The following is a 26,077-nucleotide window of genomic DNA, read 5'->3' on the forward strand; positions in this document are numbered from 1 at the left end:
AGGTGGAACTACCAGGCCCAGAAACGAAGGAGAGGCACTTTGGGATTTACGAAACGAGGGACCCTGGCCAAGAGTGGCCGAGGGCCTGCCCCGGAGTCCCGCAGCCTGGGGCCTCGGGGTAAATGGGACAACCTTGTCTGCTTCTGGCCTGTGGGGCCTCTCTCAGCCTCCCCTGCCCTGCCCAGGAGTTGGACCCCAGCCCAGCCTCGGGTGTGTGAGAAGCCCTTGGCCCTGGGCCCTGCCCCCGGTCCTTCCTCCCCCACACACTGGGGACTCAGCCCTTCCTTGTGTTAAATAGAAACCTCTTTATTCTAAGTATCGTACATTCCTTAATACGTTGGACTGGGGCCAGACCTTGAGGTGAGGGGAAAGGGGGGGCCTGGGATACTTCTGCAGAGCCTTCCAAAATGCCCCCCACTGCACACTGGGCCGGGAGCTGGTGCTGGGAATGAGCTTCGTGGCCTTGGGAAAGTCCTTGCTCCCTCCGGCCTGCTTCTCTTCTATTCCGGGGGTGTAGCGGTGGCCGAGAAGACTTCTGAGGATCTTTCCATCCCCCCCGTGGGGGGAGGTCTGTGGTCCCAGGCAGGGAGTCAAGAGCGAGCCCATACAGGAGGACGGTTTGTCAGCAGCAAAGATGGGGGGCACTGAGGTGGAGGGCTGGGACAGTCTCAGCGTTGGGTAGGGGGCCGTGATGGAGACAGAGGCCGAAGGCGGGGCAGACAGGCCAAATCAGGCCTGGCCAGCCGGGAGAGGGGAAGGCGGCCCAGGAAGAGAGGGAGGCCAAGGCAGAAAGGTGGGCGGGGCACGGAGATGTCTGAGAAGAAGGCGCGGTCCCGAGGGGGTGACAGGGCTCCCCCCTCAGACAGTTCCAGGTCCCGGGCCACAGCCAGGATCTCCTGGCGGGCGGCTGTGTTGTGCAGGCCTCGGATGTCGAGGAGGGCTGCCACGTGCTTCCGCCTGGGGAGAGAGGAAGGGACAGGTGCATGGGGTTCTCCGTGCGAGACGCACACCAGCCCACCCGTGAGCCCCATCTGGCCCCCATCCGTCGCAGAACCTGTCTTAGCTCTGGAGCCCCTTTAAAGCCCCCTTCCAGGTTCTTTCCCCAGACCAGCAGCCCCCCAGCCCTCCCCGCATCCCAGCCCCCATTCCCTCCCCATTTCTAGTCCTCCCAGCCCCTCCTCCTACCAGCATGCCCTCCAGAACTTCCCTAAGCAACCATTTCCAAACTGACTCCAGAACCCGCACCTCTATACCCAGCACAGGAGTCTTCCTTTGCACCCTGGTCTTAGCTCCTGATTAGCCTTCAGTCTTCAGCCCCAACTCGGCTCAGACTGCTTCTGGGCTTCCTTCTGGTCCCCTCACACCTGCTTAAGCCCCAGAATCAGCAGCAACCCTCACTTCATCTTCATTCACACCTCCAACAGCCCCCTACCATCACTCAGATGCTGCCCAGAAGGGTTCGTCCACATTCCCATCTGAACCCTCACCTCCCCCCTACCCCCAGGCCAGGTCTGGAAGCTTCTCCACCCCTGCAGTTCCAGAGCCCGTATATACGAACTCAAGCTCTCAACCCAGAGCCCATCCATGAGAGCACCTCCATCCCCTTGGAACATTCGCTTCACCCCCCCCCCACATCCTATCCCCAGAATCCTGCGCAACCAAAGTTCCACTCCGGAACTAAAATTAACCTTGGGGCAGGGGGCCCTCAACCAGAAACTCTGTCTCAAAACTAACTCTATTTTCCAACCCTTGCCCTTAAATCTGACACAACAAGCCTTCCCTTCACGCGTATCTCTGCAACAGATGGCGGGTCCAAAACTGCAGGACCATCACCACGTTTCAACTCAAGAGCCTGAACCGAACAGTCATTTCCAGAACTTTCGTTTCAGACAGAGCGCTGGGGCCTTCACTACCCCCTTCAAACGCAGCTCGGCGTCTTCTCTTCCCCACATCCCCAGTTTGGAATCACCACAGCTCCAAAATTTGCTCATCCAAAAATGTGGCTCAAGAGACTTCCAGCTCAGACAAGCTCCACAAAGTTGGCTTTGGAACCACTCCAAAACTTGAGAGCTTTCAAACTGAGCTTCATGTTCAAGTGCAGATTCCAAATCAGAAACCCCAATCCAGGAGGAAGGCTGGGATTCCCACCCCCGCCAAGGACTCCACAGGCCTTTGTGTCTTCCCAAGGACAAAGAGCCCCACACCCCAGAGCCAGACCTGTCCATCCTGCATTGCATCCAGAATCCTCACCCTCCACCCCAAGTCCTCAGCCCTGGAGCCTAAACCCTGCTGGGGCCTCACTCCCTGGTGGTGTGGGGTTTTGTCTCTCCCCATACACAGAACGTCTGGGAGTCCAAAGAGCTCTGCAGGGCTACCACCACCAATCGCATTTGGGTGGGGGGCGGTGATCAGGTGCACCAGCTTGAGCCAGCCTGCCCCAGGGTTCAGGTCCCAGCTTGGCGACTTGCTAGCTGTAGCATTTGGGGTAATCTACTTAATTCCTGCCTGCCTCAGAGGATGCTAAGCATTTAGAATAGCACTGCCTTTTACTTGCATATCATTTTCTAAAATAACTTATCATAGGTCTTACTTATAGAGTGGGCTGATACCATGCTTTCTTAGGTCTGACCTAGGACTCAATAAACAAGAATTGGTCTTTGGTGCTGCTGCCCCTGTGGATGATGAGGGTAATGCTGATGCGGCCGGATGATGGAGAATTCCACCCCCGACAATCCTATGGGAAGAGGGCTATTATCCCCCTGGGAGAGGCTCGGAGAGGGTCCCACAGAGAGGAAATGATCCACCAGGATCTGAGCGGCGCCTGCCACTGTCCCCAGTACGTGTGCGCCCGTGTGCCCGTGCGTGTCCCCGTGTCCCCCGCGGCTCCCCGGCTGGGCCGGCCCTTCCTGCCGCCGGCGGCCCCGAGCCCCCCCTGCCCTGGGCTTCCTGTGACTGCCTGTTTGTTTGCGAGCCCTGGTGGCGGCGGCGGCAGGAGGAGGAGGGAAATCGTATTAATAATGCCCTGGTTCCAGCAGGAAACGGCCATCAGACACGCTCGCCGCCTCCCTCCCTTGCCCAAGAGCAGGAAACGCCAGGACGGATGCCAAGGCCCGGAGTCCTCGACCTGGCGGCGGCGGCCGCGCCAGCAACAAGGGACCCAGGCCGGCGCTGGGGGTGGTTGGGGGCTCTCACCTGATGTCGGGGTAGTCCCGCACCAGCACCCCCACCTCCACCTGGATGCTGGGCGTGTCTTCCAGCTGCAGAACTTCGGCCAAATGGGGCACCACGGCGTCCAGCCACGAGGCCTGGGACTCCTGCAGGGGAAGGCTCCAAGCTCATACTCTGGCCCTAGGTCCCGCTCCCTGTGAACCGCACCCCTCCTGGCCTTCTTTCTCTCCGTAAAGCCGGGCAGAGGACAGGCCTGATCAGAGGTTTGGGAGGACCTGGAAGCTTCGGAAATGTGAAGACAAATGCAATCGAAATGTATCTACTCCCAGTGTTGCAGACCATCTGGGGCTCGGGGACACCCCTCCAAACCTAGTCCTCGTTTGCAAAAGGTGACCGTTAGGGGAAACTGGATTACTTGTGTGAGAGGCCTCCCTGCGTTCTCAGTAAGATGACGCAGCCCTCGCTCCCCCCCCCCCCCCCGATTCCAAGTACTGCAGACTAGAAAGTCCTGGAAATGCGGATGAGTGAAGCCCTTCCGGTCCTGCTGATTACAACTGGGTACAAATAAGAGTTGGTCATTTTACATTCTTGGATTTGGGAACGCCAAGATTCTCGGGTTTCTGTTGCGTTTAGCCTCTCTCTGTGCTCAGAACAGCTCCTGTTTTAGGGAGTGGGAGCACTGGCCGGGGAGGGCCCTAAGCACCTCGCAGGACTGAACTGATCGAATCCCCACCACCAGGCACAGGGAACACGATGCCGGTTTGCGCCCGGAGACGAGCTTTCCCCGGGAGCAAGCCGATTTTTACGCGCGCAGGGCCAGGATCAAAGTATCACTGTGGACTGAAAGTTGGGTGAAGGCCTTCCTCGAAAGCCCTCCGCCCCGGCTATCGGGTCCGGGGATTCCCGGCAGCCCAGGTTTTCCCGGGGTTTTGGAGCCCCCCGCCCCCGGGCCGCACTGACCAGCCGCCGGAACAGGCGCTGCAGCTGCGCCGCGTCCTCCCGGAGCCTCCCGGCCACGCGGCTGCGGGTCCGAGCCGAGCGGCAGCGCAGGCGTCCTCGGAGCAGGGGCCGCACGTACTCCACCAGCGCCCGCCGGTGCAGCTCGGCCACCAGAGCCTGGGGACCGGGGGAGACGCGAGGGCTGGTGAGCAGCCGGTGACGCCCTCCCCTGCTCCTCACCCGCCCGCGCCCACCCCGGGCACCCCACGGGCACCCCTCTCCTACCCCACAGGGCGCCGCGCCCACTCGTCGCCCCCAGCCCCCCAAGCAGCCCTCGCGACTCCCGACGGGTGACCTCTGTCCTGCCGGATGACACCCTTCTCTGCCCCCTAATCGGCTCGCCGACACCCCCTGCCGGCCCCCAAAGGCTGCGGCGTCCCAGCCCTCTCCCCACTCTCCGGAGTTCTCCCTCGCAGAGGCCCCAACCCTGGGCGCGCCGCACCCGACACCCCAGTACCCGCGCCTCTGCCAATCCGCAGACCCCGCGCAGAGCCCCGCCTATCTCACCCTGAGAGAGCCGCTCCGCACCTTCAAGGGGTCTCCCCCTGCGGCGCGCTCCCGCTCCCCCACTCTCACGCCCATCCCTCCCCCCCCCCCCCCCGACGAGCCCGCGCACCTGGTAGGGCTCATCCTGCATCCTGCGCAGTGCCAGGGCCTGAGCGCCCAGCGTGCCCACGATGCCATCCAGGGCCTCCGGGCTGTTCAGCCACTTCCTGCGCATCAGCTTGTTGAAGTGGGGCTGGGTGGGACAGAATGGAGCATGGTTTTAGCTCTCCTCCCTTCCACCCTCTTTCTCCACTTACCAATTCCACAGAAGAGAGCTGGACCCGCAGTGCTGTGCTGTGCCCTCCTGGGGCGAACAGTCCAGGGAGGGAGGCAGACCATCCCCAAAGATGGACCCAGAGCGGTCAGGGCTGGGACGAGGGAACCGGGAGTTTAGGAAGCCCAGAGCGGGTGCCTGAGTCAGCACAGAGGGTCGAGGGGGGCTTCCTGGAGGAAGGGACACCAGAGCTGGGGCCAGGAGGATGGTCACAGTTAGCCGGGTGAGGGGTGTGGGAGGGAGTGGCTCCATCAGCCTGTGAAGGCGGATCACATTTCAGATGAGCCTTCATGTCAGAGGATCAGAAAGAAGGTCAGTGTGGCTGGCAAGATCATCTGTATAATTTGTGGGGCCCAGAGCAAAATGAAAAGGGAAGGCCCTTGTTCAAAGTTATTGATAACTTCAAGACAGCAGCGGCAGGGCAGCAAACCAAGCCGTGGCTCTTTCAAGCAGGGGGTCCCGTGGGACTGCTCGGTTCCACAGACCCCCGGAGCCGGAACAGGTGACAGGGAGACACGGAGATGTGGCAAAGCCAGTGGTTGGGGCTGGAGCACAGAGGGCTGTAAGGTGTCCCAGCTTCCTCCTGAGGGCACTGGGGAGCCATTGCAGGTTGGGAGCAGACAGAGAGGGTCAGGCTTATACATTACGGAGATCTCAATGGGAGGGGCCAGGCTGAGGCGGAAATGGGGGGTGCTGGAAGGAGAGGAAAGAGGGAAAGAAGTAAGAGGGGTGAGGAGGGAGAAAGCAGAGCCCAGATAGAACTCGTAGGATGTCTCTGGGGGGAGGGAAGGGAGGCACTTGAACGTGATCCAAGAGCCGGGGCAGGCAGTGGGTCTGTCCCTGAGATGGATCTGGGGGTCGTGGGGGCAGATGCTGCGATCTGGGTGGACCCTGGGGAATGGACATGCGGGGTTGGCGTCCACGGTGTCTAAAGCAGGTCCTACCCCAACTCTGCCCCGCATCCGCTTCCTGCTCTCTCATTCCAACAGTAACCCGGCTGCCCAAACCTCCCAAGATGGGGCCTTTTGTTGAAAAGCAGGTGTGAATTAAATGAGCCAAAGCTCATGTGCCTGGCTCAGGGCGTGTCACTGTTGCTATAAACCCTGTATTCTTCGCAAGATATCAGCCAGGACCCGCCGTCCAGGATGGAGCTAAGCATTCTATAGCCATGTTCCCATTGCTTCCTCAAAGCCACTGCCCCCGCGCCCACCACCACCCCCAGAAGCCTGGAATTCCTGTGCCCGTTTTTCCAGATGAGCAAACTGAAACCCCAAGAGGACAAGTAACTTGCCCCATGTCCCCCTACTTGGAAGCAGCGCAGGCAGGCCGGGAACAAAGACCGTACCCGTTTCCTAGCACCCCCATAATCCCCCCACTCACTCACTTTCCCGCACACACCTATCCATGTAGTCATTCAACAAACACTGTGTGAGCCCTTCCTATGGCTCAGCCATGGGGGGATGGCTGGGGACACATGGAGAACACTTGCGAGACACAGCGCGGAAGGAGACAAACAAAACTCTAAGCATTTGGTCGTTGTAAGCAGGTCAGGGGAACCTGAATACTTCTCTGGTATTTGCTACATATTTTTAATATATATTATATATATATTTGCTGATACTAAGGAAGTATTGTTCCCTGTGTTAGGTATGAAAACGGCACTGTGGTTATGTTCATTTAAAAAAGGATTTCTTATCTTTTGGAGATGCCGGCTGAAGTGTTGATGGATGATGACAGGATGCCGGGGATCTGGGGGCAGGCGGGGGGCAGGGGCGGAGGTGAAACAAGACTGGCCAGGCCTTGACAACTTGCTGGAACCGGTCCACCGGGGGGCCATTCTATCATTCTGCCTACTTTTGTGTATGTTTGAAATTTTCCATAATAAAAAGTTATTTTAGAAACACTCCAACAAACCCTGCCCTTGAGAAGCTAGCATTCCTGTGGGAGGAGCTGGATTGGGGAGGGGGAGAAAAAGAAAAAGAAAAAAAAGCAAAGGCCATAGCAGAGCGCAGGTGGCCGCAAGTGCTTGGAGGAAAACATCGCAGGGAGTGAGGAAGGGAGTCTCCTCTCAGGGCTTCTATTTTATTTTTTTATTATTTTTTAAAGATTTTATTTATTTATTTGACAGAGAGAGACACAGCGAGAGAGGGAACACAAGCAGGGGGGTCATGGAAGAGGGAGAAGCAGGCTTCCCGCCGAGCAGGGAGCCCGATGCGGGGCTCGATCCCAGGACCCTGGGACCATGACCTGAGCCGAAGGCAGACGCTTAACCAACTGAGCCACCCAGGCGCCCCTAGGCCTTCTATTTTAAATAGGGCGGTCCGAGGAGGTCTCAGGGAGAAGGTGAGACTCAGCTGTCAAGGCTTGAAAGAGGGGAGAGAGCGAGTGATGTGGCTCCTGGGGGGGAAGAGGGGTCCCAACAGAGGGATCAGCAAGTGCAAAGGTGCTTTACTCTGTCGTGTGAAGGAACCGTGAGGGGGCTGGGAGGGTGGGAACGGAGTAAGTGAGGAGACAGGTGGGAGGAGGCGAGGTCAGAGAGGGAAGGGTCAGCTCATCATCATCCGGGGACTTGGGGACCACAGCGAGGACTTTGGCTCTTGCTCTGAGGGAGCTGGGTGCACGGCATGGATTGAGTACGCGTTACAACCAGGCATACACACACCTCTCTCATTCCCGGGGACTCCCACCGCCCTCCCCACATACTCTCACCCACCTCCGACCCGACCGCAGCGCCCCTCTGGCATGCGCAGGAGCCCGGAGGTAAATAGGGCTCCGGGATCTAGGAGAGGCTGGGCAGGGATTTGGGGGGCCTCAGTGGGGAGGGGCTCCACCCAATCCCCAAGGCCCCTTCTGCTGGTGGCTCTCCATCCTCCCCTTGACCATATCCTCCCCTCTCTTCCTTCCTGCACCCCCCTTTACCCCCCCAAATGACAGGCCATCACCCCCTACTACCTCCCTCCCCCCCCTGTTTCCTGAACACTGACTCATGGGCTGAGAGGAACTGCAGGTTGGCGGGGTGCTCCCCTGTCCTGCAACACTCCACCCCCCGCCAGCCCCCTGCCTCACTCACCTGCAGCTCCTGAAACAGCAGGTCAGCCAGGACTCGGTGGCAGAGCCGGGTCACACGGTCCAGAGCACTGGCAGCTGCTTCCCGGGCCGGCTCACTTTCGGGGGGCCCCACCCGGGCCAGGCGCTCTGCCAGAGCCCTGTGGGGATCAGAGGAGCCACAAGTCAAGGAGCTCCAATATTCTGCTCAACTGCCTGGACCGCTCTTCCTCCTTAGATGGACTCTATTTTGTGAGGACAGGGATGACAGGTCAGATGGGGAGCTGGGGGAAGTCAGGGGCTCTGGGGAGAATCCAGGGGCTGAGCAATATCAGGGGGTGTCTGGGAGGCTAGGGGCATATGGAAGCTCTGTGGAATGTGATTCTAAACATCTCTAATTCTAAAATCCTACCTTTCCCACTTCTCTTAATGATGACCCTCCATCACTGAAAGGACCTTAACGTGGTCTGAGGGCAACTTGGCATTTTCTGCCCAAAATCCCAGCGAGCCCCCTTCCAGCCATATGTCCTTCAGAGTCCCCACGTTTGTGGGAATTGACAGGTGTGCCAGGTTTTTCTCTGCCAAAGGGTGGAGCTGACTCTCCATTCACTGGGGACAGTAAATACGTGATGGTATATCCAAACAGTGGAACACAGTTCAGATCTAAAAGGAAATGTGGGAACTCCACGTGCTAACAGGAAGGTCTCCAAGCTGTTAAGGGGAAAGGCACAAAAGTGTGTTCAGTAGTCTACCATTTGTGGGGGTTTTTTTTAAAGGAAAAGGAATAGTATGTATTCACACAGTGAATATATTTACTTGTTTTTTATATATATATATGGAATGTGCATATGAATGTGCACGAATATGCATATGCAAGAAGTATGCATATGCATGCATACGCTTATTTACACGTATTTACGGGTAAATATATCAAGCGCCCCAGCAAAGATATGGCAGACTCTAGCAATAAGGAAGGTGGGGATGGTGGAGGAGGGCGGCTTTCCACTCTATGCCCTATTGTATCTCAAATTTTGAACCATGTAAATGCATTCCCGATTTTTCAAATGCATGAAAAATAAGTTAATAAAAAAAGGAGAGTAAGATAAAAAGGCAAAAAAAAAAATCTGTAATTCCTAGAGTGTGTGAGTCTGGCTTCTAGGTTCCTATAATTAGAACACTCCAGTGTTCTGATCACTCCGCTCCGTACGTAATTCTAGGGCTCTGTGATGCTTAGGTCCTTTCCAGGACTCCCTAGGGTTTTATGCTTCTAAGGCCCCATGTGCCTGTCACTCTGGGCCAGCTCTGGGATCCCTGCCCCAGTTCAGCTTGTCACGGCCACTGGCCCTCCTCAACACACACACTGGGCGCTCTCACCTCAGTGGGGGCCCGCAATTGACCAGGGAGATGGTCCTGCTGATGTAGGTGTCAGGTAGCAGCTCCCGCACTCCTGGATGCTCATGGAATCGCTCCACCCGCTGCTGGAAGCTGGTGACAGGAGAAAGGGAGGGTGCGTGACAGATGGAGCGCCGCTGGAGGAGGGCCTCTTGCTGGGCGCTCAGCCCCGCAAAGCCTGTGATCCTCACTGAAGAGCGTCTGCCCATCCTTACTTGGTTCCCTTTCATCTCTCCTCTCTCTGTTGATCCTGGGTACTGATGCCTCCCCACCCCAGCCCTGTCCCCCTGCCCCCAGCCCTCCATACCTCTGAAGGAATTCTGCTAGCCCCCCCAGGCAGCAGTGGGCCATCCGCTCCCCAAACTCCTGGCTGATGCGGGGTGCTCGCTCTGTATGTTCTTCCAGCAGCTGGAGAGGAGAAGGGGTGAGGAGGGGAGAGGTCCTGCTTTCCCACCCGAGGGGGGGGGAACCCTTCCTGCTGATTCTCCTTCCACTTCCCCACCCCCTACCTCACACACATCCTGCGCCAGGCTGCTGGGCCGGTCCTCCGTGCTCCCCCAGTGCTCCTCATTCTCCTGCAGCACCCGAAGCAGGGCTGCGCGTGTCTGAGCCTGGAGTGGGAAGGTGGGGGAAAGGCAGGAGTCAGGGGCGCCTGGGACCCTCTCCCTCCTTTTCTCCCCCTCCCCCTTGGTCCCTACACCTTAGCCCCAAGCAGCTCTTGGTTCTACTCCTGAGCTTGTAAAGGTTACGCTGAGGAGGGAGCCTGGACCAGAAAACCTCCCCAGCACTTTGCATCCCTAAGTCTACGATTTGGAGCTTGATATTAAGAGTCTGTAGTTTTGGGGCTACTGGGGGGCTCAGTCGGTTAAGCATCTGCCTTCGGCTCAGGTCATGATCCCAAGGTCCCGGGATCGAGCCCCACATCGGGCTCCCCGCTCGGCGGGAAGCCTGCTTCTCCCTCTCTGTCTGCCTCTCCCCCTGCTCATGCTCTCTCTTTCTGTCTGTATCTCTGTGGCTCGAATAATAATCGAATAAATAAATTCTTTAAAAAAAAAAAGAGTCTGGAGTTTTAAGCTTCCTCCGATAGCCAGAGACTTTGAGGGTCTATTCTCTCATTATTCAATGGTCTCCCCAGGTTCTGCAAAACAATTTGCTCAAGAGAGTCAGATTCTGTGATTCCAGGATTCCAAGGGTCTGGGATCCTAAGATTTATGCATCTCTGATTCACTGGTCCATTGTTCCCTTCAATGAATCTGAGAATCTAGGTATGTTGGAGTCTGAGATTCTAGGCTCCAACCTAGATTCTAGGTTACAAAGATTCTGATTTCTCTGGCTGAGGCAGGACTGGAATTCAGGTGGGAAACAGCCCTGGGGCCAGGCTGGGTGCTCGTGGCCGGACCATCCTGCGGACTGGTGCCCATACCTGGCCAGTTATTAACCATGCTGACCGGCTGCCCTGCTTGTGTCCAGGGCTTGCTGTGATGCCTTCCTTCCGTGAGGCTTTGGGACCGTGAGCTGAGTTTCTGTGACTGACTCTTGCTCTACGATTTGGATTTGAAGTATCAGAATGTATCAAACCTTTACTGATGCTCTCTATGCCTGGCTGCGTGCTTGGGTAACAACATTGAACCCAAGGCACAAGTAATAGGTACGGGTTTGCGTTTCTGTGTCTTGGGGGCAGAACTCAGAAGTCCACAAAGGGAAAAGGGAAATGGGAGTAGCCAAAGGGGGAGAGGAGAGGCCCCCAAGCCCAGTGCGACCCTTCCCTCCCTGCAGAGTCCCTTCTGCTCCCAAGTCCCCCAGTACCTTAACATCTGTGACACATTCATCCTCCAAGCCCCGCAGGGTGCCGGGAGACAGAAGGGGCCCCAGCTCCCCATTCTCCAGGGCTACCAGGTCCACCAGCCCTAGGACCTCTCTGGGAGTGGGGGACAAGAGACAGGGAGGTCTGTGAGAGGGGGATCTGGGCAATTGAAACCCTCCACACCCAGGGTGTTTGTGACCCTGGGCTCCTCCCTTCCTCTCTAGGGGCCAGCTTTGCTCATCCCTCAAAGGAAGTCTCTGGAATTGTTGCTCCCCTGGCTCCAGCTGTCTGAGTCAGCTCCCTGATGAATGGTGTCCGGGCAAGACTTGCAGGGGTCAAGTCCAGGCTTGATGGTCTGGCACACAAGATCTCTCCCATGATCAGCTTCACCAGACAGAACCTCCCTCCCGCCTCCGCTCCTTGTCCCTACCACCTCACCTGGCCTTGGAGGCCTCCCGGGTCTAGCTCTCACTCCCCGATGCTACAGTCTTGCACACTGCCCTGTGTGATACCGTCACTCTCCCTATCCGCCCCCCACCACCCACACGCACCCCAAGCTTTTGCCCGTGGCATCTTCTCAGCCAGAAGCACCATCTTCCTACTCCTGCCCCGCCATTCCAGGAAGCTTTCCAGACTCCCTGTCCTGCCTCGTCTCTCATAGGTGGTGTGAGAGTGTCCTTAACACATATTCCCAAAGGGGATCTGGGAAGTCGATGTCACTAGCTGTTGCTTCCCCATTCTTCTAGTGACAGCAGGATGATCTTGTTTGAGGAACCACCCACCCCACTGGCTCGCCAACATGTGGTTTGGGTGTGGCCAGTTCCCTTTCCCCAGAGTCCGTAGGTGACCAAGTCATGGCTAACCATATTCCATCCCCCGGCCACAAGAATGGGTACGTTTTAGGATCCAAAGTCTCGACAGTGTGAAGATTTTAGGACGGGGAGCATCGATGGTGCTGAGGTTCTAAGTGCTAAGGTCATAGAATTCAAGGGACCAAGAGTGTTACAGTCCTAATGCTGGAAGGATCCACAGTATCAAAGTTCTAGACTCTAAAGAGGGAATGAGCCTAAGGCTTAGGATTTGAAGTCTCATTGGTGCTAAGGTTCTAGGATTGAAAGTGTCAGTGCTCAAGTTCTAAGACTGGAAGAATCAACAGGGCTAATGCTCTAGGATCTAAAGAGAGAGCAGTGTAAGAGTTCTAGAATTCTGAGGGTCGACTCTGCCAAGATTTTAGGGATGTTGGTGCTAAGGTTTTAGTATTTAAGAGTCAGTGGTGTTAAGGTACTAGGACTGGAAGGGTCAATGGTACAAAGCTTCTAGGATGAGAATGGTCAACGGTGCTAAATTCTAGGACCAGAAGGGTGAACAGTACTGGGATTCTAATAGTATACGTGTCAATGATGGGAAGGTCCTAGGCCTGGAAGTGTCAATGGTGCTAAGATTTTAAGAATGGAAAGATAACAACGCAAGCCTTCTAGAACGAGAAGGATCCATGATGCTTAGACTCTAGGCCTGGAAGGGTGAGCAGCGCTATGATTCCAAGGGTGGAAGTGTTGAGACGCTGAGGTCCTCGGGCTGGGGGTCGCGAGGTGTTAGAACTGGAAGGACTGATGTCGCTAAGGTTCTAGCGCGGAAGGGTGGCTAGCGCACAGAGGCTCGGCTTGTAAATGTCACAGTGCTGAGAACTGGAAGGATCGATGGGTTAAGGATGCAGGAGTGGCATGGTGCTGAGGTTCTGGGACCGGAAAGGTCCACAGTGCTAAGGTTCTAGGGGTGTAAGTGTCCACCATGCGAAGGTTCTAGATCTGGAAAGATCACCAGTGCCACAATTCTAGGCCAAGGAAGGGTGGGCGGGGCTACACGTCCAAGGACGGCAGTGGGGATGATGCTGAGGTCCTTGGACTGGAAGGGTCCACGGGGCAAAGGTTCTCAGACTGGGAGGTGCTGAGGTTTGAGAACTGGAAGGACCGATGTCGCTAAGGTTCTAGCACGGGCACGGTGGACAGCGCTCGGAGGCTCGGATTGTCAATGTCACCAGCGCCGAGGACCGGAAGGGCCAACGGTTTTAAGATTCTAGGATTGGGGAGCCAGCTGTTGCAACTGAAGAGGCCAGGGGCTGGGGGAGCGTGTGTTGGCGGGGGAGGGGGGGGATGCTTCTGGGCGACCCGGGGGCCGCCGGCCCCGCCTCACCTGGGGTACACCTGGTTGTGCCAGTGCAGCAGGGCGTAGCGGTCGGGCAGCGGCAGCCTCCGGCGGGCGGCGGCCCCGAGCCACTCGGCCAGCGCGCCGTGGTAGCCGCGCAGGTAGACGCCGAAGGCGCCCAGGCCGGCGGGGTAGGCGGGCGCCAGGCGGCCCCGCACCCCGCCCATATCCTCCAGCAGCCGCGCCCGCAGCGCCTCCAGCTGCCCCGCCAGGCCCCCGGGCGCCCCGGGCGCCGCCGCCTCCAGGCGCTCCCGCGCCGCGCGCCCCACCGCCTCGGCCCAGCGGGCGCGCAGCTTGCGGGCGGCCCCCGGCCCCCGGCGCCCGTCGGCCGCCTCCTCCTGCAGCAGCACCTGGCCCAGCTGCGCCACGGCGCCCGTCCCGGCGCCCGCGCCCGGCCCGGGGCCAGCCAGCGTCTCGCGCACCAGCGCCCACAGCTCGCGCTGCAGGGCCTCGTACAGCAGCGCCACGTCCCGCGCCCGGCGGCCCCCGCCCGCGCCCTCGGCCCCGGGCGGCCCGGGCGCGCCGCCCCCCGACGACGCCAGCTCCTCGGCCTCCAGCTCCAAGATGTGCTCGTCGGCTCGCGCGAGCTCGCGCTGCTGGATCAGGCTCAGGATCTCCAGCACTGTGGGGGCAGAGCGGGGAGGTCAGGGGGAGGGGAGCGGGCGGGCGGGGTGGGGGGAGGGGAGGGGGGAGGGGACGGGGCCGAGAAAGGAGTCGGGGACGTTCCGGGAGAAGGAGTTGAGGGAAGGGTGTCGGGCGAGGAAGGGGGTCGGGGGGAGGGGGGGGAGAGGGGAACCCGGGGGTCGGGGGGGGGGAAGAGGAGAGTGGGGACAGGAAGACCGGGGAGGGGTAGGAGAAGGGGAGGAGCGGGGAGAGAGGGGCCGCGGAGGAGGTGAGGGAGAGGGCCAGGACCTGGGAGAGGGGACCGGAGAGGGTTAGGGGCGGGCGGAGGGGGGGTGGGCCGTGGGTTAGGTGTCAGGATAAGGGAGCTAGGTCAAAGGACCAGAGCGTCATCCGGAGACTAAGAAGAGGTTGGGAGGGGGAGGACGATGGGGAGGGATCAGGGGAAGGGGGGGGTAAGGGGCTGAGGCAGAAGGGGAAGGGGCAGGGGGCAGGGGATGGCAGAGGGTATTGGAAAGTGGGGTATGATGTGGGAAGGGGTCAGGATATTTGAGGGGCGAGGACAGGAAAAGGGCGTCAGAGCTGGAGAAAGGGATCCGGGCAATGGGAGGGCTGGGGGAAGGCCAGTCTGAGCCAGGTGGGGGGAGAGGGTGGAGAGAAGGCTTGGAGGGCAGAGCAGATCAGAGGGCAGAGTGGAGGCTTGGAGGTGGGGAGAGGTTAGCAAGACCAGAGACCGGGGTCTTCTGGGGGTGGGATAGCTGTGGGGGTGATCTGAGGCTCTGAGTTCAGACTCCCCCGAGAGCCAGCCCCATGGGGTTGGGAGGCCTCTGAGTGAAGGCAAAGGGAGGGTCCTGGCGGCCCAGGGTTACCCCGACACCTCCACCCCCCTCCACTTCCTCCCTGGCAGAGAAACTGTTTCCTGGCCAGCGCTATTTCTGCCCATCCGTTTCCAGAAGGCGGGGGCTCCAGTCACCCCCTCCTCACCTCCCTGAAGTGCCCTCCCAGTCCCCAGGGAGCCGGGGCTGAAATAGCCTCTGGCCAGGATGTAGAGGATGCACAGAAAGGGCTCTCCTGAGGTCCCCAGGGCTGAGGCAGCATGCCTTGGGGGGGGGGGGCGGCTAGGAGTGAGGATGGGGGTGAATGAAGGTGGGGATGGATGTGAGTTTGAAGATGAAATCAGGACATGAGTTGGGGCCAGGACCGTGGGTGGAGGTTGGGAATGGGGGGTTCGGACGGGGACCCTGGGTCGGGGTAGAGATGGGATTAAGAATGAAGGGGGATGGGCGCCTGGGTGGCTCAGTTGGTTAAGCGACTGCCTTCGGCTCGGGTCATGATCCTGGAGTCCCGGGATCGGGTCCGCATCGGGCTCCCTGCTCGGCAGGGAGTCTGCTTCTCCCTCTGACCCTCTCCCCTCTCATGCTCTCTCTCTATCTCATTCTCTCTCTCAAATAAATAAATAAATAAAATCTTAAAAAAAAAAGAGAATGAAGGGAGAGGCTAGCTTGGGGTTGGGGTTGAAGATGGGTGCTGAGATGGGCCGGTGTTGGGGGTTGGGCAGGAGACTAAATTGGGGACCCAGTTGCAGCTGTAGGTGGGACAGCACTGGCCCGGTGGGTGGGTGGTTGTCCTGGCGCCGTTGGGCACAGTGATGGTTAAAGATGGTGTTTGGACAAAGGGATGACTTGGGGATGAGCACATGGGTGTGTCCCAAGATGGCTGATGGGGTTGGAATACGTATGGGGTGGAAACCAAAAAGACATTGAAGAAGACACTGGGGCTTGGGGTAGTTTGGAGTTGAGAATGGTGTCTTGAGTTGAATTGCACCCCCCCCACCAAGAAAAAAGAAGTGTGAAGTCCTAACCGCCCCCCCATGCCTCAGAATGGGGACCTTATCTGGAGACGGGTTCTTTACAGAGGTGATCAAGTTAAAATGAGGTCATAAGGTGGGCTCCAACCCAGTATGACTGGTGTTCAGATACAAAGGGGAGATTTGGACACAGAGACAGACACACACAGAGGGAAGATGATGTGACGTCACAGAGGGAAGATGATGTGACGTCACAGTGAGAAGGCCGTGTGGAGACAAGGGAACAGGAGTGAGGTGGCCGCGAGCCAGGGAACTCCCAGGTTGGCTGGCAAAGCATCAGGTGCAGGGAGAGGTGAGGAAGGGTTCCTCTCTGAGTTTCTGAGGATGTGTGGCCCTGCTGACACCTTGATTTCAGACTTCCAGCCTCCCGAACCGAGAGAATAGACTTCGATAGTTTAAGCCACCTGGTATGTGGGACTCGATGACTATGGGGGCCCCAGGAACCGGACACAGGCCGTGGGGGACATAGCTGGCAGATGCAGGTGGAAGGTAGGCACTGGGCATGGCAGTGAGTTTGAGATGAAGCTTGGATGTGAGCTGAGGTAGGGATGAAGTTAAAGATGGAGGCTGGGGGTTTGGGACTGGGATGGAGTTAGGGTTGGGGTTCAGAGTGGGATGGAAAAGGCGAAGAGAATGGGGGTGAAGGAGGTTGAGGTGGGCATTGTGGTCTGGGGCCAGGGTTGGGGCTGGGGATGGGAAGGGGGTGGGGTGTGGAGGTTAGGGAGAGGCAGAAGGTCAAGGCTGGATGTGGCGACTTTGAAAGGAGACGGGTTGGAGGTTAAATTTGAAGGGAGGGGGCGCCTGGGTGGCTCAGTTGGTTAAGCAACTGCCTCCGGCTCAGGTCATGATCCTGGGGTCCCGGGATCGAGTCCTGCATCGGGCTCCCTGCTCAGCAGGGAGTCTGCTTCTCCCTCTGACCCTCTTCTCTCTGTCTCTCTATCTCTCATTCTCTCTCTCTCAAATTAAAAAAAAAATAATAATAATAATAAAAGAAAAGAAACATTTAAAAAAATTTGAAGGGAGGGAGGGAAGGAGGGTTGAAATTGGGGGTAGGGAAGGGATTGGGAGGGAATGGGACCAAAGTTGGTGATTCGCTTATCACAGGACATGGGGGTGAGGTTGAAGCCGGTGGTGGCTGGAGAGTGGGATGGATTGGGGGTAGGTGTGGAGACGGAGCTAGAGCCCGGGCGTGGTGACGGAGGCCAGGAGCGCCGCGGGGGGCGGACTGGTGTCCTACATGGAGGTGGGCAGACAGAAGTTGGAGAAGCGAACGGAGGTGGGGTCACAGGTGGAGGTCAGGTGTGGGGAGGGGCTCCCGACTCACCTGACAGAGGCTCCTTCATCTTTAGGGGCTCGGGGACCTTGGGCGGCGGCTCAGGAGCCGCCTCGCCTGCGGGCACCACCCTCTCGGCCAGGGACGCCCGGCGGGGCTTGGGCCCGCGTCCCAGTCTCAGAAAGGCCAGTCTCCGGGCAGCCTCCCCAGCCGCCTCCTCGTCGCCCTGGGCTCGGGTCCCCTGAAGCCTGGCCAGGAGGCCAAAATCTGCTGAGCTCCTGCGAATCCCCGGTGTCAGCATGCGGCCCAGGAAAGAGCGAGGCTGCCCATCTCCTGGGCTGCCTGCCCGCCGGCCAGGGGTCCAGCCCAACCGGAAGGGGGCCAGGCCAGCCAGCTTCTCCAGGGTGGCCCGGCGGCGACAAGATGTTCCATTGGACAGGGTCCCCAGCTCCCCAACCTCCTCTTCTTCCAATCCTGGAACTTCCTCAAAGGGGTTCCGAGAGGACCTCAGGGGCAGGGTCCCCGCCCTGGGCACCTTGGAGTCTGCCACCCCTAGATTCTTCAGGATGGGCATTTTGACAGGTGGGGACCTGGGGAAAACATAACAGACCATCAGTAGGATTGAGGACAGTAGTGGTGTTGATGATTGACGACAAGGCCTCCGCGTGCCAGTCCCTAGTCTGAGCACCCGCCAATCCCATGAGGTTAGTGCTATTATCATGCCCATTTTGCAGATGATGCCCAAGGTCCCAGAGCGAATCAGGGACGAAGCCAGCATTCGGACCCAGACCTGTTGATTCAGGGGCTGGGGTTCTTCCCCCCGCCTTCCCGCCCTGAGCATTGGCATTCAGGCCCTTTCCCTGCCTTACTCCTGCCTGGAGGGTTCATCATCTTTGTGGACCCTCCTACTCCATGAGGAAACAGGCTCAGAGAGGGGAAAGGTCCTTGCCAAGCTGGCACAGCCCATGAAGGGCAGAGCTGCAGAGGCACTCGGGCCCCACCACCTACCCAGACAGCCAGTCACACACATACGCACCCGCCTCGTCTCCTCCGTCCCGCCAGCCCACCCTGTGCATTCCTTGAGCAAAGCCTTCCTGGGAAATGTCCAGAACAGGCAAATCCATAGAGACAGAAAGGAGATGAGCGGTGGCCAGGGACTGGGAGAGGGGGGCTGGGGAGTGACTACTTAATGGGTCTGGGTTTCCTTTTGGGAAATGAAAATGTTCTGGAGGTACAGAGAGGTGACAGTTGACAACCCTGTGAATGCACCAGATGCCACTGAAGTGTAAACTTTAAAGTGCTTCCTATGGTGAATTTTATGTTTTATATATTTTACTACCCTCCCCCTGCCCCCCCCAAAAAAAAACCTCACTAGGTATTTGCCCGGTGAAGGCACTGGGGACACAGTGGTGGCCAAGGCAGACCCAGTTCTTGCCCTCTTGGGGCTTAAAATCTCCAAAGTTCTGCCCATCCCACCTCCTAAGTCCCTCATCTCCTCCCTCTCCATGGCCCCCTGCCCCAGTCCAAGCCCCCTCTGGCTTCTCCACTTCCTCCCTCGTCTCCAGGCTCTTGTCTTGCCCCCGTCCCCCAGCCCACCTTTGAAGACCTCGTTAAAGCACAAACCAGCTCCCTCTCCTTCTCTTAACCTTGCATGGCTCCCCAGTGCCCTCAGGACAAAATTCAGCTGCCCTCCTGGGCCAGCTCTGCTCCTCACCAATGCTATCCCACATTCTCCTCCTCCTTGCTCCAGGCTCCTGGGTGCCGGCACTTGTCTTGATCCTTCTACAGGGAGACCTGTTCTCCCCGCTCCATTCATGCTTCAGGACTCAGCCCCAAAGCCCCCTCCTCCAGGAAGCCCTCCCTGATGCTCAGGCTAAGTCAAGTCGCCCCTGTCGGGATTTCCCCCATCCCAGCCCTGCCTACCCTGAGTTGTCACTGTCTGGGGATGAATCTGTGTCCCCCACTGGACTGTGAAGCCCCAAGAGGTCAGGGTCAGGCTGTCTCAGTCACTGCTGTGTCCCCAGCTCCCAGGGCAGGCGCTCAGGAAATGAATGGGTGCTAAACAGGAAACAAGGGAAGGAGGGAAGGACCTCATTCCTTGGGGGTGAGGAGGAGTCAAGCTGGAGAGGTCAGTAAAGTGCAGGACATGCAAGGCCTCAAAGGGCCATGAGGAGGGACTTGGGCTTTTTCCCGAGGACACTGGGGAGCCACGGAAGGGCGCTTTTTAAAATGATGAAGTAGTTCAAACATTCAGAAATTCAGAAAAAATTAGAAAACAAACACCCCCTGTTCCTCCAATCCTAGCAGCATCTAAGGCAAACATGCTCTCTATTTGGTTCAGGTTGGCTTTATTTATTTGTTTGTTTATTTATTTATTTGTTTGTTTATTTATTTATTTATTTAAGAATCAAGCATTACAGATGCACCGAAGCCCCCCGACTCTCCTCCTGACCCTGCGTGCCCTAGCCCTCCCCCAAGGAGAGCAGATCCGGAATGTGTGTCTCCCCATCCAAGCCGACTTTTTAGTCTATGCCTCCGCAGACTTGCAGCCAGAAATAATGCATTGTTGCACGTGGTTTCAAGCTCTCTATAAATGCTATCATACTATGCGTATCCGGCAACTTGCTGTCCGATGGCTGTTTTTTGGCTCACACACAAGTGAGATGTAGCCATGCCTCTCTCTGCGACTCTAATTGATTTCTCTTAATTGTTGCGTGCTATTCTACCGTAGGGCTGTGGCAAACCTGTATGGGCTGTCAGCCGTTCACACGTTCCCCTATTGCTGGCCATGTAGGTGGTTTTGAACTGGGACGGGTTCTGAGCAGGTGAGGGACAGGGTCAGGATTGGGCAGGCGTTGGGGGTCGGGGTGGGGGGGTTGCGTGGATCATCTGGAAGGATGCTCAAAGGGCCCTGAGTTGGCTGGGCTGTGAGCAAGAGCATCTCCTCTCGTGGTGGAGACCCCCTTCTTTCCTGCCTGACTTCAGCCTCTAGACCTCAGCTGTTGTCCCGCAAGCTTCTCTCCAGTCTCCATGGTCGGCTGTCCCCCAGGGAGGCAGTCACCATGCCAACCCTTGCCTGGAGCCCCCATGGCTGTGGGGAATCGATACTACCCCCCCCCCCACACACACACAAGCCACACGCCGATTTCTGCCTTTCATTTTCCAAACAGGCTTCTCTGTGCTTCATACCCCAAATGGCTTCACCGCCCCCAGGAACTGCCTCCATCATCCCCCAAAACCCCACCTCCCCCGCAAAACAGGGGGCTCCCACTTCCTTCTAACAGAAGTCAACATTACCCAAACTGGACTTGCCACTCCCCCACTGGCTCCCACATCCATCCCCAAACTGGATCCCATACCCCCAAACCATTTCCAACATCCTCAGAGCCCACTGCAACATCTTCTGAAAAGTGGCCCCCTCGCCTTTCCCCTTCCTGGCTCCAACACCCGCCGCTGCAAACTGGCTCCGACATCCTGCCCCCTCCAGCCCCCTCATCTGCCTCCCAGTGCCCGGCCCCTGACTCACTTCCGAGGCATCCCTCAAGCCCCCAGCCTCCCGACCTCCCACAGGATGTCTCGGCCACCAGCTTCCCTCTCTGGGCTCCGGCTCCTCCCCCTCCCCTCCCCCCTCCTCCTCCGTGCTGCCAGCCTTTTCCCCCAAAGCCCTAAACCCTCGGCGGGCAGCTTGACCCGTTTGCAGAAGTCCCCAAGTCTGTATCAGAGAACAGCCCTCACACACTCTGTCCACACTGGACCCCAACCACACAACCTCCACCCAGACCTTGCCCCAGAACAATGCTGTCACCAGCCCAGCCTGTTTCAAGCTCACGCACACCTTCCTTCTGAACCCCATCTCCTGCTCCTTCTCCATCCCAGCCCTGTCTTCTCTCCCATGTCCAAGCCCCCATCTCTTGGGGATGGAGCAGAGTACCCATCCCTCTCTGGCCGGTCTTCCCACCTGAACTCAGAGGGCATCAGACCCAGCCATGGCTCGGGTCTCGTCTCCCTTGATGGTCCAAACTCTCCCTGCTTCTTCGAAGCTTCTCTGGATCCCCAGGGCCCCCAAATTCTTCCCTGCACCCTCCTCCTGCTCCCAGTTCCTCCTACCCTCTCGCTGGCACCCTCCTGAGGTCAGACCCCACATTCTCTCTTTGCCCCCTGCCTCTCCTGGCTCCAGGGCATGTGTTCTCTCACCACCTCTGGTCCAGCCCAGATCGGGGGGGGGGGGGGGCCGGGTTGGGGGCATGTGGGTCCTGCCCCCTCCTCCAGCACACTCACCTCGTAGTCAGTGCCTTGGTCCTTCTGTCCCTGAGGCTACTGTCCTGCCCTGAGGACACTTCAGTTAGAACTGCTTAGAACTTGGAACTGGGGGGGGGGGTTAGAGGAGGTCAATTTCCTGTCAGGAAACCCCTCCCTCTCTCGGGCCAGGGGCGGGAAGGACTCTTTATCTGTCTGCCCTTTTAGGCCAAGCTGGGGTTGGGCTGGGAAGGACAAGGCCACAGCCCGGCCCCTACCCTCGCCCCCACCCGGAATCGGCCCCCCCTCCTGCCTGCTCTTCACGCCTTCCAAGGTGACAACACCATCCTGGGCACCCTGGGGAGACACCCAATGCTGGACACGGGCCCAGAGCTCTCCTTCGGGGTCCTCGCTCTGGAGTAGAGACAGGGAGGAAGGTTCTGCTGGCCCAGAAGCTGGGATTAGAGGCCGAAAGGGGGTGGCACTGGGCATGGCTTTGGAATTGTTCTCTCTGCCTAAAAAGGCCCTGTCCCCGGGTCCCTGCATGGCTCCCTCCTTCGACATTATCCTGGCCTCAGCTCCAGCATCTGTTCCTCAAAGGAGACATTCCCTGAGCAGCAGCAGCTCTTCTCCACAACGCCCCCCATCCCTTCTCTCTCCCAGGGACCGGCTCTGATTGGTCAATTCCTTTATATCACCTTCCTCAATTTGAATGATAAGCTTTCTGTCTCCCTTGTAGAGTTCTTTTCTTTTAAGATTTTATTATTTGTTTATTTATTTATTTACTTATTTGTCAGAGAGAGAGGGCACAAGCAGGGGGAGAGGCAAGCTCCTCGCTGAGCAGGGCTCGATGCCAGGGCCCTGAGATCATGACCTGAGCTGAAGGCAGACGCTTAACTGACTGAGCCACCCAGGTGTCCCTCCGTTGTAGAGTTTCTGACTCTCCCACTGGAATGTGAATTCGAAGCATATTTTGCTTACCCTGTTCATCTTTATATCCCTAGATATGTGCCTGGCACATAGTAGGTGCTCACTAGAGATTTATTAACCAAGTGCACACATGGGGATAGATTAGAGCTAAGGATTGGAAGTTGGGGATGCGTATAAGCAGATGCAGTGGGGGCTAGGAATGGGTTGGGGATTGGGTGGGGTTAGATGCAGGATTAGGGTTACTTTTAAGGTTTTAGGTTTAGGGGGTCTTTCAGGAGCTCAGGCACAGCATCCCAGGTGTTAGGCCTGGGACAAGAGATCACGTGCCTAGACAAAGTTGGGGTTGGTGTGGGATTAGGGTCAGGGCTGGGTTCAGGGATCACTGCTCTGTCCCCGGCCCCAGGAAGGGCTCTGTAGACACTCCGGCTGGCAGAAGTGGGTCAGGGGTTAAGATTCCAAGGTCTGAAGGCTTCCGATCAAGGACTCGGTTTGCCAGACAATGGGCCCTGGGAAAGGAGCCTCTTGAGTGGCCAAGAGGGGAGGGGGAGGCTTTGTCCTCAGCAGGTCGGTGTGGATCGAGGTAATCAGAAGAAGACGGTGAGTAGCCCTGGCTGGAACCAGCCGGCCTGTTGTGGGCGGGGACAGGTGTCAGATCTCCTCCTCTTTTTTTTAATTTAATTTTTTATTGAGATATAATTCACATGCCATAAAAATTCACCCTTTTTTAGGGGGGAGGGGCAGAGAGAGCTCTTTTTTTTTTTTTAGGATTTTATTTATTTATTTGTCAGAGATCGAGCCCAAGCTGGGGGAGCAGCAAGCAGAGGGAGAAGCAGGCTCATCATTTTTAAGGTTCAGCATTTTGTAGCTTCCCTCCTCATTTAGCCTCCGTGCCCTCGTCTGGAAAGTGGGGTGGGGCCAGTACTGGCGTCCGGGGAGCCGGGGTGGGGCCTGAGGTGCGGTGGGCAGGTGTGTGGAGGGAGGGGATCTGCTGCCCCCTCGTGGTGCCTTGGAGAACTGCAGCTCTCCCTGCTAAGCCTGGGAAGGAGTGACTCAGCTCCCCCAACCCATCCCCAAGACCCTACCCCTCACCCTGCAGAGCCCTTGGGATCTCAGAACTTCCAGAACTCCAGCCTGAACTCCTCCCTCTCTGCATCCTACCATCCCTGGGACTCCTTGGGCCCCATCCACTTATAAAGTTCTAATCTGTTCACACGCGGAGCTTTTACGTATACGGTCTCATTAATTTACTGCAGACTAAGGATGCTGCTATGATTTTTTCAGGGACAGGAAGCCATAGTGGTCAAGAGCCCAAGTTCCAGAGTTTGGAGGCACTTTGTTTCAAATCTCAGTCCTGCTGCTCACCAGCCATGTGACCTTCAGCCTGTGATTTTTTTTTTTTCTAATTCTTAGGCTCTCTGCTTCCTCGTGTGTAAGTGGGGCTGATAAAGATGGTCCAATCTCACAGGGTGGCAGAAAGGATAAAGGGCTCAGAGCCTGGCACAAAGGAAGCCTCTGTGAGTCCATGTAGCTGATGGTATCAACCAGTGATGTGCTGATAAATGTTTCACAACCAGCTCTCTGGGGGGTTGGGGGCAGGGAGCCTTGATCTGTGGCGTGTGCCAATTTCCATGGTGTAAATATTCCCACCATGACTAATTCAAGCTTGAATTCAGTGACGTCAAGCTACAGTGATGTCATTGAAAGAGTTTTGGGGGGAAGAGATGCACAGTAGCACGTTACACAGTTGTATGTCTATGAACGTACAATAGATGTAAGTAACCTCAGGATCACAGATAATAGTAAAGTGTAGTAAAATAATTAGGTTGTGATGAGTATTTATTACCTTTGTTTTCAGTATAATTGATTTAATTACATGTTTGCATAATTCAATTTTTTATAATGGCTGTTTAACAACGAGTTCCAAAATTCCTGCGACTTTAACAGTCAGTTCACTCGGGCTGACTCCAACACACCGCTGTTGGCATCACATCCCTATTTTAGAAAGGGAAACTGAGGCTCGAGAAGATGATCGGTCAGGCAGGGGCAGGGCAGGGACCCCATCCCTCCAAGGGCTGCGGGATTCTGGGGCCAGGGCGGGCTACGCAATGCCCCTAGTTCTTTCATCCCACTCTGGTCTAGAGGGCATGGGTGGTCCCCACAGTACTGGATGACCTCAGCGGAGCGCTTGCCTCTCTGCTTTCAATTTGCCCATCCCGACAGCAGCTGCACCCTGCAGGTGAATACTTACACAGGGCTCTTTGACACCTGCTTCAGCCCTGCCAGGAAGGCAACATGTCTATCCTTCCCCCCACTTTATAGGTTGGGAAACTGAGGTCCGCCCTGAGTCACAGAGCTATAGGGAGAGTCCTCAGATCCCAGCTGGGGTGCACAGGAGAGGAACCGGCAGCTACGACCTTGGGCTCTGGAGTTTTCTGGGAGGTGGGAGGCAACCTGGCTAGAGATGGTGGTCAGGCTTCGGCAGTGGCTCTGCCTAGCACACTCTGCCCCCAGCACCCTTAGCCCTGCGCTCCCAAGAACTTCCTGGGCCCCTCGACCAAGAGAGAGGGTGGGCTGGGAGGCAGAAGGTGGACAGCGCAGTCGGCCTGGTTCTCGTCCCTGGGGGCTTCTCTGCTTCTGTCGCTGTCTCCATTCTCTTCCCAGGTCTCTGAGTCTCTGTCTCCCTTTGTCTCTTTTTGCCTCTCCCTCCGTGTCCGTGTGTGGGTCTCTCGGGCTCTGTCGCTCTCTGTGTCTCTGTTCTCTCTGAATCTCTTGACTCTTTGTGTGTGTCTCTTTTCCTGTGTTTTCTCCCTCTTTCTTTCTCTTATTGACGCTCCGATCTTTTGGCTCCCTTTACATCTCTTTGTGTGTCTGGGTTTCTCCTCCACCTCTGTCCCTCTCCCCTTGTGTCTCTTTGTCTCTCCCTATCTCTCCGTCTCTCAGTATCCTTCTCTGCGTCTCTGGCCCTCTGCCCCGGCGTTTCTCCCCTTCTCTTCCGGTGAGTCTCTACACTCCTGCGAGAACACGCTCCCTACCGACGCGCCCCGACCTGCCCCCGCCCCCAGAGCCCCCGGCTAGCCCGGGCCTGCGCCTTTAAGGGCCGGCGGCAGAGGGCGGGGTCTCGGCGGCCCCGCCCTGCCCGCCCCTCCCCCTGACGTCCCTTCCTCCCCGGCCCCTCCACCGCCTCCCTCCGCCGCCGCCCGGGCCGGCTCCGCGCCCCCTCCCCGGCCCCCGCCCGCCCGCCCGCCCGCCTGCCCGCCGCCCCCATGGCGCCCCGGGCCCCCACTGCACGGGGACACTAGGACCCTCGGCGTCCCCTTCCCTTCCCCGCCCTGCCCCCCTCTCCCGCGGCGCGAACCCGGGTGTCCACGGCGCCCAGCTTTTGAGCTCGCGTCCCCAGGCCAGCGGGGGGGGAGGGGAAGAGAGGGGACCCCGGGACCCCCGCCCCCCCCCACCCGGCCGCCCAGTCCCCCGGGACCCGGAGAAAATGTCTTCGCGGACGGCGCTGGCCCCGGGCAACGATCGGAACTCGGACACGGTGAGTGGGGCCCGGCCCCTTGGGGAGCGCCGGTCGGGTTCAGCCGCCGAACCCCTCGTCCTGGTGTGCCCCTCGCCGCGCGAGCCCCTGCCTGCATTCCCCGGGCCCGGCCCAGCTTGCCACCTCCCGACCCCCGCCCGGACTTCCAGGCCTCTCGACCCTCCCCCACGCCAGCCCAGCCCGAC

General features: G+C 58.0%; 2 protein-coding genes across 4 annotated transcripts in view; one reads left to right on the top strand and one right to left on the bottom strand.

Moving 5' to 3' along the window:
• Positions 1 to 353: 353 nt before the first annotated feature.
• On the bottom strand, positions 354 to 21,408 carry EXOC3L2 (exocyst complex component 3 like 2). 2 transcript variants are annotated; one of them, XM_028087878.2, is made up of 12 exons: positions 21,386 to 21,408; positions 17,243 to 17,781; positions 13,419 to 14,052; positions 11,231 to 11,342; positions 9,934 to 10,035; positions 9,732 to 9,832; positions 9,407 to 9,517; positions 8,058 to 8,193; positions 4,784 to 4,906; positions 4,129 to 4,284; positions 3,193 to 3,314; positions 354 to 957 (listed from the first exon to the last, which is right to left on the bottom strand). In XM_028087878.2, exons 2-12 carry the CDS (start codon positions 17,763 to 17,765, stop codon positions 669 to 671), a joined length of 2,409 nt encoding a protein of 802 aa, XP_027943679.2. In that variant the 5' UTR covers positions 17,766 to 17,781; positions 21,386 to 21,408; the 3' UTR covers positions 354 to 668. The 2 variants fall into 2 exon arrangements, with proteins under 2 accessions (XP_027943679.2, XP_087883306.1); XM_088027180.1 differs by lacking the exon at positions 21,386 to 21,408 and adding an exon at positions 20,718 to 20,728.
• A 4,225-nt stretch (positions 21,409 to 25,633) lies between these two features.
• Positions 25,634 to 26,077, top strand: part of MARK4 (microtubule affinity regulating kinase 4) — a 28,695-nt gene continuing 28,251 nt past the window's right edge. For both annotated transcript variants that reach the window (XM_028088094.2, XM_028088093.2), the window contains exon 1: positions 25,634 to 25,892. In XM_028088094.2, the coding sequence (XP_027943895.1) occupies positions 25,842 to 25,892 (51 nt within the window). In that variant the 5' untranslated portion in view covers positions 25,634 to 25,841. The remainder of the gene's footprint in view (positions 25,893 to 26,077) is intronic.

This window comes from Eumetopias jubatus, unplaced genomic scaffold (assembly GCF_037043125.1).
Source record: "Eumetopias jubatus isolate StellerSeaLion01/CBP00866 unplaced genomic scaffold, mEumJub1_p1.0 scaffold_10, whole genome shotgun sequence".
Taxonomy (NCBI): Eukaryota; Metazoa; Chordata; class Mammalia; order Carnivora; family Otariidae; genus Eumetopias; species Eumetopias jubatus.

Coding starts and splice junctions, on each gene's coding strand:
- EXOC3L2 (XM_088027180.1), bottom strand. Junction 10,036..11,230: donor AATGTGTCACAGATGTTAAG/GTACTGGGGGAC, acceptor TTCCCACTCCAG/GCTCAGACACGCGCAGCCCT. Junction 3,315..4,128: donor AGCGCCTGTTCCGGCGGCTG/GTCAGTGCGGCC, acceptor CTTCCCCTGCAG/GAGTCCCAGGCCTCGTGGCT.